Source organism: Hypomesus nipponensis, chromosome 7, assembly GCF_054491055.1.
Source record: "Hypomesus nipponensis isolate SF chromosome 7, ASM5449105v1, whole genome shotgun sequence".
Classification (NCBI taxonomy): Eukaryota; Metazoa; Chordata; class Actinopteri; order Osmeriformes; family Osmeridae; genus Hypomesus; species Hypomesus nipponensis.
The window spans coordinates 54,256-67,598 of record NC_140367.1 but is presented as its reverse complement, the minus strand read 5'-3'; the positions used below and the strand labels follow the sequence as shown (position 1 = coordinate 67,598).

General features: G+C 48.5%; 1 protein-coding gene across 1 annotated transcript; it reads left to right on the top strand.

The window, feature by feature from the left end:
* Positions 1-1,604: 1,604 nt before the first annotated feature.
* Positions 1,605-13,123, top strand: trim24 (tripartite motif containing 24). Its single transcript, XM_084701996.1, has 19 exons — positions 1,605-2,520; positions 2,807-2,925; positions 3,349-3,496; positions 3,581-3,713; positions 3,809-3,925; positions 4,105-4,219; positions 4,496-4,642; positions 5,533-5,647; positions 8,077-8,459; positions 8,567-8,689; positions 9,494-9,605; positions 9,686-9,743; positions 9,998-10,130; positions 10,221-10,564; positions 10,744-10,873; positions 10,968-11,042; positions 11,565-11,738; positions 12,096-12,678; positions 13,026-13,123. The coding sequence occupies exons 1-19, from the start codon at positions 2,250-2,252 to the stop codon at positions 13,121-13,123; spliced, it is 3,378 nt and encodes a 1,125-aa protein (XP_084558122.1). The 5' UTR covers positions 1,605-2,249.
* Positions 13,124-13,343: the final 220 nt, after the last annotated feature.

Genomic DNA, 13,343 nt, shown 5'->3' with positions numbered 1-13,343 from the left:
CAAATTAACACTAGGAGAAATTCAAGTTTATATAAATATATTTAAATTAGTACAGATTGTTACTGTTTTCATTGCCTTTCGTTTAAGAGAATTTCTTATTGAAAGAATATACTGTCTGAGCTCTCCTTTCAAAGCAATATAGCATGGTTTCTTTCCCATGAATTTGCATCTGTGAATATGATATTTGGCCATAATAATAAGATTAATTATATTTACACAGATGTTTTCCCTGGAAGCGTCTGATAGCCCAAACAGTACATCCTTTTAAAACAAAAAATATATATTTTTCAACTTCAATATTTTCAGTAACAATCTTAGAAATATTTTGCCAAAATTATTTTACAATTGAACAATGCCAGAATCAATGCACGCTTTCATACCATTTACGAAAGTGTTTTCTTCCGTATTTGTCACTACACATACAATCAAGCAAGAAAGAAGGCAGATTTGTGGAAAGGGATAATTTTTATTTGAAGACCTTTCTGATTCCTGTTGGTGCACGTCTTTAGGTAGGTGGTTGGTTGGATGAAAGTCTAGTCGTCATTGTAAAATGGGTACTCAGGGTAGTCGCTCCACCTGCAAAGTCACAGCAGCCCACGCTTAGTCTACGTTGAAGCAGACGTTACGTTCTACAGTGTAATTTGTATCGATCTGTGTGCACAGGGTGGGCGTGTTCAAAATGTTCGTGCTACATGCCGATAGGCTACTGTGCAGGAGTTGTGAAACACCTGTTGTCTGTTCTTATGCACTCAAGAGCCTTTCTCAAACATAGAAATGTTATTAATACTCACATGACACAGAAGGATCCTTACATAAGAAGCTTCACAAAACGGATGTTCTTGTTCATTCCTTCCATGGCCCTCATCTCCAGCTCCAAAAGAAAGAAGTCAATATCTGATTTTGTGAAGAAACACAAGATACAATCATATATTGTTACATGTATACAGCGTGTGCGTGTGTACAATTTCCACTGGCAACTCCCTCATTCACAATCAACACAATACCTGATGGGTTTCTGCAATTATTTTAAGCCGTTGCAAATACTGTAAAAGTTCCGAGGGCACCTATACTGCTGAGACAGTAACAACCATCTGGAGGAACCTGGACAGAGGGCTGGTCCAGATGCACCTGGACAGAGGGCTGGGACCAGCTGGTCTAGCTGTCAGCTCCATTCCTCTCCAGGACAGGCACGGGGTTAGGACCTTTGCCTATCACTAAGCACTGACAAAGAAAAAGGCACAATACAGATTTACAGAATACAGAACAGCTTTTGAAGCTTCAAGACCAAGGACTTTTGTCCTTAAATACAGTTCTTGTATTTAAATTCATTAAAAATTGTACATGCTGATACATTTGGTCTCTGTGCTTCCACAGCACTTGAGGGAGAGCAGGGGCGCCACCAAGAATTTTGGGCCCTATGTAAAAAAAAAGGTTTATCATTTCTATTCGTAAAAAAAAAAATTGGGGCCCCTGTCAATCGTCCTAACGTTTCCCCCATATACGGTGCCCCAGGGGAGAGGGGAAAAGATTATTTAACTACAATTTAACTTTGTTTATTGGTTGAAGAAACAAGTATCAAGTGCACAATGTTCCCTGCAGCGTCGAAAATAAGTTCCTGTCAGGTCCTGGCCTTGCCTCGCATTACCTTGCGTTTACCAAATATGTTTGACCTTCGACAGCCACTGTATCAAAACGTAACTGCGCAATGATCTCTGGGTAATGAGTGTGTGAAGATAATAACGCACAGATGGCCGTTCTCCTCGTAGCGAGCTACATTTTTAAAAACTGCATATGTTACCATATAACGTAAGCGTGATACAGAGGGTTGATACTGCATTACTCATATTATGTGTGTACGATCATTTTCGGGTGGCACTATCGGTGGTTCCTATACAATATTTCTTAACGTGATGTGTTTTCTTTGTGGCAGGATGTGTGAGCTAGGTCCAGTACTACATGGCCAAAGTTAGCTTTTCAACGAGAAACGGTTGAGTGCATTATTCAATAGCTTTGGCTAACGGTGGCCAGTATGTCCTAGCTATGAATACATACTATCTGACTGTTACATTAACCTCTGTTTCTGGTTAGCTATACCTGTCAGCTGGTCATCAGACCTCGGCTACGGTTCAGTTGGTAGCTAGCGTAGGTAGCTAACTGCATAGCACAAACTACGATATCCTGCTTCATGTTAAAGGCTTGCCACGCACAGGCAAATTAACAATCACCTTTGTGAGAATCGGATATAGACAATGGATAGCCCAGAAAATATTGACAACGATGACATTGTCATCATTGTGGAAAACGAAGCGGAAAGCTTGCCAGCCGAGGAAGAAAGGGCAAAGCAAGGTACCTTCGGCCTGATGGATACGTGTCCTGTCTGCAAGTTAAATTTCCACAATCGAGAGCCGAAGCTTCTGCCGTGTCTTCACTCTTTCTGCAAGCGGTGCCTGCCGCCGCCCTCCAGGACGTCTGCCGACCCAAGGCGAGATCCACAACTTCATATCGACAACGCAAAGCCACGTGAGACCCACTAGTCTGTTATTTAGCACATATATATATATATATATATATATATATATATATATATATATATTACTTACTACTACTATATATATTTTTTTTACGTGTGACCAATTTAGCAGACATTGTATTCATGCTGTAGCAGAGTGCCCCATGAACATTTTAATCTGTCATTTCTAGATTTGCAGTCCAGTCATGGAGCCTCACATAGTCCTCACAGACAGTGTAGATAGCAGGTATGTGTGTACTGGTATGTCTGTTCATCTGTGTTGTCTCCTGGTTCCAGTCAGTGCTTTGCGCTGCCCAGTGTGTCGGCAGGAGTGCTGGGACGTGGATGTGCTGGATAACTTCTTTGTGAAGGACTCGGTGGAGGTTCCCAGCAGCACTGTTGAGAAGAGCGGACAGGTGTGCTGCTCCACTTCTTAGACACCATCTGCTCTGCAACCCACATCACACCTTTCCCCTCCTCCCCTGGTCACTCCACACCTCCCTGCTCCTCCCCTGGTCACTCCACACCTCCCTGCTCCTCCCCTGGTCACTCCACACCTCCCCCCTCCTCCCCTGGTCACTCCACACCTCCCCCCTCCTCCCCTGGTCATTCCACACCTCCCCCCTCCTTCCTTGGTCACTCCACACCTCCCTGCTCCTCTCCAAGTCACTCCACAACCCCTTCCTCTCCTGGTCACTCCACAACCCCCCCCCCTCTACTCTCCTGGTCACTCCACACCTCCCTGCTCCTCCCTCTCCCCTCCTCTCCTGACCACTCCACACCTCCCTGCTTCTTTCTCAGCCTACCTGAAACCCCTTCCTCTCATGGCCTCTCTCCAGGTGTGTATGAGCTGTGATGACAACACGGAGGCCACGGGCTACTGTGTGGAGTGTGTGGAGTTCCTGTGTGTGACCTGTGTGGAAGCTCACCAGAGAGTCAAGTTCACTAGAGACCATACCATCCGCCAGAAGGAGGAGATGTCACCAGGTGCGCTCCCCCCCCCTCCCCCCTCCGTCTGTGTGTGTCTGATGTGTGTGTGTATGTGTCTGACGTGTGTGTGTGTGTCTCCAGATGCAGTGGGTCTGTCGACCCAGAAGCCCGTGTTCTGTGACATTCACAAGCAGGAGCCTCTGAAGCTGTTCTGTGAGACATGCGACCGCCTCACCTGCAGAGACTGTCAGCTGCTGAAACACAAAGACCACAAGTATGTTCACCCACACCTCCACCTCAGGGCCTCACCTTTCCTCCTCCCTCCACTCCTCAGATCTTCCCTCTCTTGTCCTCACATCTCTTCTCCAGCTACCAGTTCCTGGAGGATGCCTACAGGAACCACCGGCAGCACCTGGAGAACATGACCCTGCAGCTGCAGGAGAAGAGGAAGGCAATAGAGGAGGTCTCAAACTGCATCAACAGCGGGTAACTGTTCTCCCTCTGTGTTTAATCTGTCACTGCTGATCAGACCCCTCACAATACAGTTGAGACATAAAGCCAGTATTCATTGTAATAAATACCTGAGACTGACGTGGACAGTCCAGTTGGAATAGAGATTTGACTTGTCCTCAAGTCATTCAAGTTTTCCATCTTTCTCCGTTCAGGCTGCAGCAAGTGGATGAGAACCGCAAGTCCGTCACCAACGAAATCAAGAAGTCCATCTGCAACTTAATCCTGGAGATCAACAGAAAAGGCAAGATCCTGGTGAATCAGCTGGAGGTTCGTCTGTTATATGATATAGAGATATATATATATATATATAGGCGTTATATATATATATAGGCGTTATATTTACTGATATAGGACATGCTGTCCCCTTGTCTAACACATGCTGTATTTCATCCCTGTGCCTACCTGTACGTCATCATATTACTCATGTCATTGAGTGTACTGTGTTGTAATAGTGATGTTATTCGGCGTATGGTGTTGCTATGGTGATGTTATTTGGTGTAGGGTGTTTCTATGGTGATGCCTGAACAGGTGATGTTCCTCCAGACACTGACTAAGGACCACGAGTCTGGCCTCCGCAAGCAGCAGGACGATGTCAGCTCCCTCACCAGACACCTCGACCATGTCATCAGCTTCACCAAGTGGGCCACAGCAAATCACAGTGGCACGGCTCTGCTCTACTGCAAGAGACTGGTACCTTACTGGTTATTTTATTATGAATTATTTATGGAGTATTCCATTGTGGTAAATGTCTTAAAGGGGCAAATGTTAGGCCGTGTTAAGCGCAAAGTTGTCGGGGTAAATGTAGTGCTGGGATAGGTGTTGAGTGTGTAGGGGTAAGTGTGGTGTTACAAACCCTCCCCAGATGTAAGCTACCTAGGGCGGGGAGAGGATGCAACGCTCCAACCCCAATAAGTATCTGGGAAGTGAGACCGGGTAACAGGGAACACTGGACACAGGGATAAATAGATATTCAAAAGTTTATTGGCTAGGACATAACCCCGACAAGGGTACAAGGGGACGGAGAGCGTTGCCAAATAAAAGAACGAAGTAAAACCACCCTGTCTGCCTATCCACAAGCTAACTAAACAAAAGTACAAGGGGTGGCACCCGCTCCTTACCTAGTGTTTCTCCAACAGGTAACTACCTACGTGAGGGGAGATGTGAACCCATGGGTAGCTTGCCTGTCCCCTTGTTCCCTGCCGGGGGGGCAAAAGAAAAGCTACACTGAGTGTAGACTAAAACTAAACTAATGCTATTGTACAAACAAAACAAGGGAGAACAAACACGAACGAACCAACCAAAGTCAAAAACAGCACATAGTCAAGACATCAAACAGAACACTGACACAGGGTCTGGCAACTCTCCTCCCAGTCAAACTGCCCGGCTTCTTAAGCGGTCTCCCGATTGGCTGCGTGGAAGCTGATTGGTCGGGAGCGGGGTACGGGATTGGCCAATCAGAACGCGCCTGTGAGGAGGAGGTTGTGGGGAGGGGACAAAAAGAGACAACGAACAGAACCACAGAACACGATAACAGGGGTCGTAACAGTGGTCTTGAGCTAAGCATTGCCTGTGTGTTCCAGATCCTCTGCCAGATCCACTACCTGATGAGGGCCAACTGCAGCGCCTCCATCGTCCCTCAGAGCTCTGTCCGCTTCCAGTGCCGCTCAAGCTTCTGGGCCTCCAATGTGGACCTGGGTAAGAACCCTGGGTTAGGGTTAGTGATCTCTCTCCTCCACCTAACCCTAACCTGAGAAAGAACCCTGGGGCCGGTTGCACAAACACCTTAAGTTTTTTTTCTTTAATTATGACACTTAAGGGTACATTTCTCCTTAGCTAAGGGATTTGCTTAAGGGGGTAGCACAGAATCCCTTAAATGGTTTCCTTGGCTAAGGTGAAACTTTAAGGGATTTACTACATTGTACGTGATTTCACAGCAGTAAAATTAAACTGTTTCCACGGAGACCGCATTTGTTCAGTTGTATCACTAGTGCATCACCTTACTAAAGACCTACAAAAAAATGGTAGAATAGAAGGCAAGAAAATCAAATTGGTCAGAGGAGGATATTGTGCTTCTACAGGGTAACGGTTCAACAGGAATACATTGTGCTTCTACAGGGTAAAAGGGTTCAACAGGAATACAACAAAAGAGAGCACATATTGAAAAGTAAATTTGATCCACAAATAACTGCAAACAGAAATCAACAAATTTAGCACAAAATTGCAACAACATTTTAAAAAGTTTGAAGCAGTCTAGAAATAAAAATATATATGATATTTACATTTTAAGTTATTTAGCAGACACTCTTATACAGAGCAACTTAGTCAGTACAGGGACATTCCTCCCAGGCAAGTAGGGTGAAGTGCCTTGCCCAAGGACACAACGTTATTTGGCACATCGGGAATCAAACCAGCAACCTTCTGATTAATAGCCCAATTCCATAACCGCTCAGCCATCTGACCCCCACAATATCAACTTTATTTGTAGGTCTTGTTGCTACACAGTAAAATTTTTAGTGAGAGCTACTTCTAACTGTAGATCGAAATGAGATATTTTCTCTGCATTTACCGGCGCGAGTCTAGCTACTTACAGCAGTAGCCGACGCATAAATAGTCTTCATGTTTAGACTGCAGCACAATAACCTAACAGTGCTATAGGTGTGGCATAACTATAGGGAGTGCAGGGAGTGCAGCTGCACTAGGGCCTGTGGCGAAAATTTACGCGGAGAGAGGGGCCCGGTCAGTTCTTCAGGTAGAGTTCTCACTTGAGATCGAGGACGGGCCCCTCTCTCCGCGTAAATCACAGAAAGGTTAACATATGATCCGGTCCGACCAATTCACAAACATTTTTCAATTATGGTGTCAGTTATTCTTGCCTGCCCAATAAACAAACATTTTAACAATAATCAGTCTTAACAACAGCAAATAATTCCTTTTGCATCATTTGTCTTTTGCTGAATGAAACAAATCTCGTTTTTAAGTCATTGTCTGGGTAATATGTTGTCAAATATTCTATAGCCTTCTATAGTAATTGTGGCAAGTAGGCTACCCCATGCCCTTCATTCAAACACAAAAGTGGCTGCAGGAAGCGGCACGAACGCAAAGAGCAGGATGAAAGGGTGGCAAAGCTGGCAAAATGATCTTTATTTGGATTTGTGGCGAGGTGTTCAAGAGGACGCTACGTCTGACCCCCAGCCCAACAGCAATGAGTGAAACTCAGCCACCAGGGTAGGCTAACGTTTACTGTCTGGTATAGCCTATTGAATGCATTTAGAAATGGCTATTAAACGTCATTAAATGCACGTATAGGCTTAAGGCAGCAGCCAGGTTAGATATTGAAAACAATGTGCAGGATGTTGTTGGAAAATAACTAAAGCTAGATAGGCTAAATGTTAAGCTAGCATATCTTGCTAACAAAAATAAAATCAAACATTCACCAATCAATTCACAGTGTGTATTGTAATAAGCAGTGTTGGGAAAGTTCACTTCCTACATGAACTAGTTCATAATTCAACATTTTGAACTAAGTTCAAAGCTCCAAATAATGAACTTGGTTAGTTCAGTTCTTTTTTTCAATATGTGGCTGCCGTCTGCAATACGCTCTCTGCCTCTACGCAATTCGGCGTTCTCACACTTGTTCACACTGTTTGCTAAGGTCTTTCGTGCGACCCTTAAACAGACTTTAAGGGAATCCTTAAGTATAAGACCAAGACAAGGACAAAACCTTAAATATTTAAGGAAAATACGTAAGGGTGTTTATCCAACCGATTATATTTTAAGGAAACCATAACTCTCACAGGAAAATCTTAACTTAAGGTGTTTTGTGCAGCTGGCCCCTGACCTTTAACCTCTGACCATGATCCTTACCCTGACCCCTAACCTTTCTAACCCTGACTGACTATGACCATAGTAGGGTTAGACCATGACTTTAACCCTGCTCTAAAGTCATGGTCTTTAGGGAGCGGTTAGGGAATCGGGCTATTAATCAGAAGGTTCCCGGCAGTACCAAATGACGTTGTGTCCTTGGGCAAGGCACTTCACCCTACTTGCCTCGGGGAGAATGTCCCTGTACTTACTGTAAGTGACTCTGGATAAGAGCGTCTGCTAAATGACTAAATGTTCTCCAGGCTCCCTGGTGGTGGAGCGTGTCCCTGGTCGCCAGGCCGGCCCCATGCAAGCATTCCCTCAGCCTCCCGGTCCCCCGGGCCCCCGGGCAGAGCCCCCCCACGGGGCAGCATTCTCCAGCGCGGCACAGCAGAGGCAGAGCACCCTGGCCCAGCTGCAACTGCAGGTGGAGAAGCTGGCCCAGCAGCCCAGCCGGCCGCCCAACCACTGGTCCTGGTACCAGAGGCTGCCTGGTCCTGGGGCCCCCGCCCCCCCCAGCAGGCCCCTCCAGGGGGGCTCCCCCTCCCAGGGCCACCCCAGCTTAAGCCAGCAGGGCCGGAGGTACGCCCCCCCCAACGCCAGGAGCCCCCCCTCCATGCTCGGAAACTCGGGGTTCCCCCCTCAGGTAGGAGTCTCAAAGATTTGGGTGGGGGGAGGGGTGTATAGAGCGTGTGTGCAGTGTGCTTCCTGGTGTATAGCGTGTGTGTATGAGATCTCTCCCTCCTACTGCAGTCTCTGAGAGAGCTGATCCATGGGTCTGGCTTCCCCCCCAAACCCCTGGAGACCCTGCAGGGGCCTGGGGCCTCCCGTTTCCCCCACTCCCTCACCAACACCATCAGCCCCTCGCTGCACCAGGTAGGCAGCACAGCCTCGGTCGGGGTGTGGGAGGTATAAAACTTATAGCAGTATCCCTGGACTAACAAAAGCATTATCCCTGTAATACTTATAGCATTATCCCTGTACTCCCTATAGCAGTATCCCTGTACTACCTATAGCATTATCCCTGTACTACCTATAGCCGTATCCCTGCACTACCTATAGCCGTATCCCTGTACTACCTATAGCATTATCCCTGTACTACCTATAGCAGTATCCCTGTACTACCTATAGTAGGATCCCTGTACTGCCTAAACTATTATTCTTGTACCACCTATAGCATTATCCCTGCGCTACCTATAGCATTATCCCTGCACTACGTAAACTATTATTCCTGTACTACCTATAGCATTATCCCTGTGCTACCTATTGCATTATCCCTGTACTACCAGTAGCAGTATCCCTGTACTACCGATAGCATTATCCCTGTACTGCCTAAACTATTATTCTTGTACTACCGATAGCATTATCCCTGTACTGCCTAAACTATTATTCTTGTACTACCTATAGCATTATACCTGCACTACCTATAGAATTATCCCTGCACTACCTATAGAATTATCCCTGCACTACCTATAGAATTATCCCTGCACTACCTATAGAATTATCCCTGCACTACCTATAGCAGTATCCCTGCACTATCTATAGAATTATCCCTGCACTACCTATAGCAGTATCCCTGCACTACCTATAGCAGTATCCCTGCACTACCTATAACATTATCCCTGTACTACCCATAGCAGTATCCCTGTAAACCCTAACCTTTACCTGTCGGTGTTCCAGAGGGGCATGGTGGAGCCGTCATCCTATCTGCGGAGGAGTGAGCCGTCGTCAGCCCCCACCATCTCTCTCCCCAGACCCTCCCACCTCCCCACGCTGGCCTCTGACAGGACTGGTACGTCTTGACAGTCTTCCTCTGATGTAGAACTGCATGAGAACCATGTAGACCTGTTTCTAACCTGTCTGTCTCTGAAGCTCAAGGAAGACAGAACTCACCTATGTCTAAACCGTCGTCCTCGGAGGCCAATACTGGGTTGGTGTTCCTTTCTGTCAATCACATCTTACACACTTGTACACACGCGCAAACATGTTGTAAACCTGTTTAGTACACAAGTAGTAGTTGTATTCAGAAGTATACTGTTGTCTAATCGCTATTTCAACCCCCCTCTTTACTCACACTGTAACCTTTTGTGACCTCACTCACTCACATGCACTCACACACACACACACACGGTTGTTGTCTAATCATTTTGTGTGGAGGACTGTCTAATCTGTGTTTGTGTGTAGGACGGTGTCGTGGAAGCGCTCTGAGCCTGTGGCCCCGCCCCCAGCCCCACCCAGCAAGCGGCGGAGGAGGTCATCTCCTGGACCGATCATAGTGATCAAGGACGAGCCGGAGGATGATGAAGAAGTCAGCTATGTGAGTGTTGCTGGCGGAGCTACTACTTTAATTGATCTGTCTGCCTGTGTGTGTGTGTGTGTGTGACCGCCTGCCCCTTGCTGCCTGCAGGTGCAGTCCAGCGTGGGGGCCAGCCTGCCAGACAGCAGCACAGGGGTGCAGTCTCAGCCCGGCCTGCAGGGGGCATCTCCCCCGGGCCCCGAGCCAGCAGAGCCGCGGCCAGAGCCCGAGAAGGCTCCAGAGACCCCTAACGAGGCCAGCCCTAACGAGGAAGGCACTAACGAGGTTCCTAACGAGGAGGGAGCTAACGAGGTTCCTAACGAGGCAACTGAAGAAGACCCTAACGAGGACTGGTGTGCCGTGTGTCAGAACGGAGGAGAGCTGCTCTGCTGTGACAAGTGTCCCAAGGTGTTCCACCTGGCCTGCCACATCCCAAGCCTGAAGGAGTCTCCCAGGTGAGGAGGAGCCCAGAGTTCCAGGGTTGGGGGGGGGGTGTAAGAGTTTAGGTTCTAGATTAACAAGCTTAGGAGCTCTGCTGTATACACCATGTCCTCCAACCGTGTCCTCCAAACTGTGTCCTCTAAACCGTGTCCTCTAACCATGTCCTCTAAACCATGCTCCACCCCTGGACCAGTGGAGAGTGGTTCTGCTCATTCTGCCGGGACCTTGCATCCCCGGAGATGCTGTACCCTGGAGACAAGCTGGATCCTGCTGGTGTGAAGGAGGAGCCAGGCACGGAGGCCTTCACCCCACTGGAACGCAGGGTACGTGGCTCTGCTGAGGACAAGCATCGCTGTATCACCAGCTTCCTGTCGCACGCGGTCACATTGAGCTAACTGGATATTTCTGTCTCTGTAGAAGTGTGAGAGGTTGTTACTGCGGATCTTCTGCAACGAGTTCAGTACTGACTTCCAGGAGCCAGCCTCGCCAGCGGTACACACCTCATCTTCCCTCCTGTCCTCTCTACCCTCCTCTCCTTTCTTCCCTCTTCTCTCTCCTCCTCCCTCCTCTCCCCTCTTTCTCTCCTCCCTCTTGTCCTGTCTACCCTTTCCTCCTCTCTCTCCTCCATCCTCTTCTCTCTCCTCCTCCCTCCTGTCCTCTCTACCCTCCTCTCCTCCAGGGGCGGTTTTAGGCACGGGCCGACCGGGCAGAGACTACCCCGGGGCGCCACGAAGTCAGGGGCGGCTTTTTCGGCAATTTGTGTGTTTGGCGCCCTCTGCTGGCCAAAGAAAAGTAGGGGGGGGGGTGTCGCCCGGGGCGCCAAATGTGCTAGGACCGCCACTGCTCTCCCCTCTTCTGTCTCCTCCTCTCTCCCCTCTTCTCTCTCCTCCTCCCTCCTGTTTTGTCTACCCTCTTCTCTCTCTTCTTCTCTCTCTCCTCCCTCCTTCCCCCCTCCCTTCCATTCTCCTTCATAGGCAATAACCCTAACTCTTCCACCTTTGTCTCTCTGTTCAGGAGCTCCGTAGGTACAGAGACGTGATAGCCACGCCCATCGACCTATCTGTGGTGAAGAGCAAGCTGGATGTCCGGGAGAGGTCAGAGGTCAAGGACAGGGCTCACTACCGCAGCACAGAGGAGTTTGTTGCTGACGTCCGACTCATCTTCAAGAACTGCTCCAAGATCTATAAGGTATGGGTGGATGGATTGCCAACACTCAGAATTATACTTAAATCCCACATCAGTTCAGCATAAACAGTACATGGTGCATCAGATGTCATGGTGACCTGCCATTATGGGATGTTAGTGAGAGGGGTGTTGCTCAGCAGTTGAGCATTTGCCTGCAGATTCGATGGATGATAGATATATAGATATAGATATAGATATATATATATATATCATCCATCGAATCTGCAGGCAAATGCTCAACTGCTATCATATATATATATATATATATATATATATATATATATGATGCATATCATCTCATTTGATATATGATGCAAATCTAATGTCATGGTTACCTGCGACTATTGGATGTGTTGCCAGGCGGAGTCGGAGGTGGGCAGTGCCGGCCTGTTCCTGCAGGAGTTCTTTGAGGAGCAATTGAAGCTCCTCTACCCAGACACCACCTTCCTGGGGGTGAAGGAAGAGGGGATGATTCCTCCCGTGGAGGATGAGATGGAGGAGGGGGACATGGCCCCTGTGGAGGACGACCTGCCCCTCTCTCCTGCTGAAGGCATCCCCCCTGTTGAGGAGGAGGAGGAGGACAGGAGTCCAGGAGAGGAGGAGGGTAGTCTTGGAGACAAGAAGGAAGGGGAGGGGAGTCCTGGGAAGGAGGGGGAGGAGGGGAGTCCTGGGAAGGAGGGGGAGGAGGGGAGTCCTGGGGAGAAGGGAGGGGAGGTTAGGAGTTCAAGAGAGGAGAAGGAGGGAGGAGCAGAGGAGGAAGAAGGGGTTCATCCTGTAGGGAAAATGGAGGAGGAGGAGAGGAGGAGTGCTGGAAAGGAGTTAGAGGAGGAGAGGGGGATTTCACTGATAGAAGAGGAGAAGAGAGGGGAGGAGAAGAGTCCTGGAGAGGAGAAAAGAGGGGAGGAGAGAAGTCCTGGGGAAGGGAGGGGAGGGGAGGAGAGGAGTCCTGGAGAAGGGAAGGGAGGGGAGGAGAGGAGTCCTGGAGAAGGGAAGGGAGGGGAGGAGAGGAGTCCTGGAGAAGGGAAGGGAGGGGAGAGGAGTCCTGGAGAGGGGAAGAGAGGCGAGGAGAGGAGTCCTGGAGAGGGGAAGAAAGGGCAGGAGAACAGTCCTCAAGAGGGGAAGAGAGGGGAGGAGGGGAGTCCTGGAGAAGGGAAAGAGGGGGGGAGGGGAGTCTTCCTGTAAAGGAGAGGAACGAGGAGAACACTTCTGCTGGTACAGAGGGAACAGCTCTAGACTCTGTAGGTCCTCCTCCGCCCCCCTCCCCCAGTGGGGAGACCCCTCCACCCATAGATCACTCCCTGCTCACCCCTAACCACCAGAGCCTTCCCAGCCCAGCCCCCACAGCCACCGAACAACAGAGGGGAGAGGAGGCGATGGAGACTGAGTGAAGGGGCGGGGATTTGATTCTTCGAGTTGACCTGTACGTCTCTCGCTGTAAACACACTCTCCTGGCCGCAAGGACACTTTTTTAAATTGTTTGCAATAAGGTTGTGTTACTTATCTGTGTACATGGATGAACAATGAGTGCAGTATGGAAACATTGTTGTTAATTTACCTTGCAATGTCTGGAGAGAGGTTACTATGTTTCTGTAAATTCCCATTACTTTT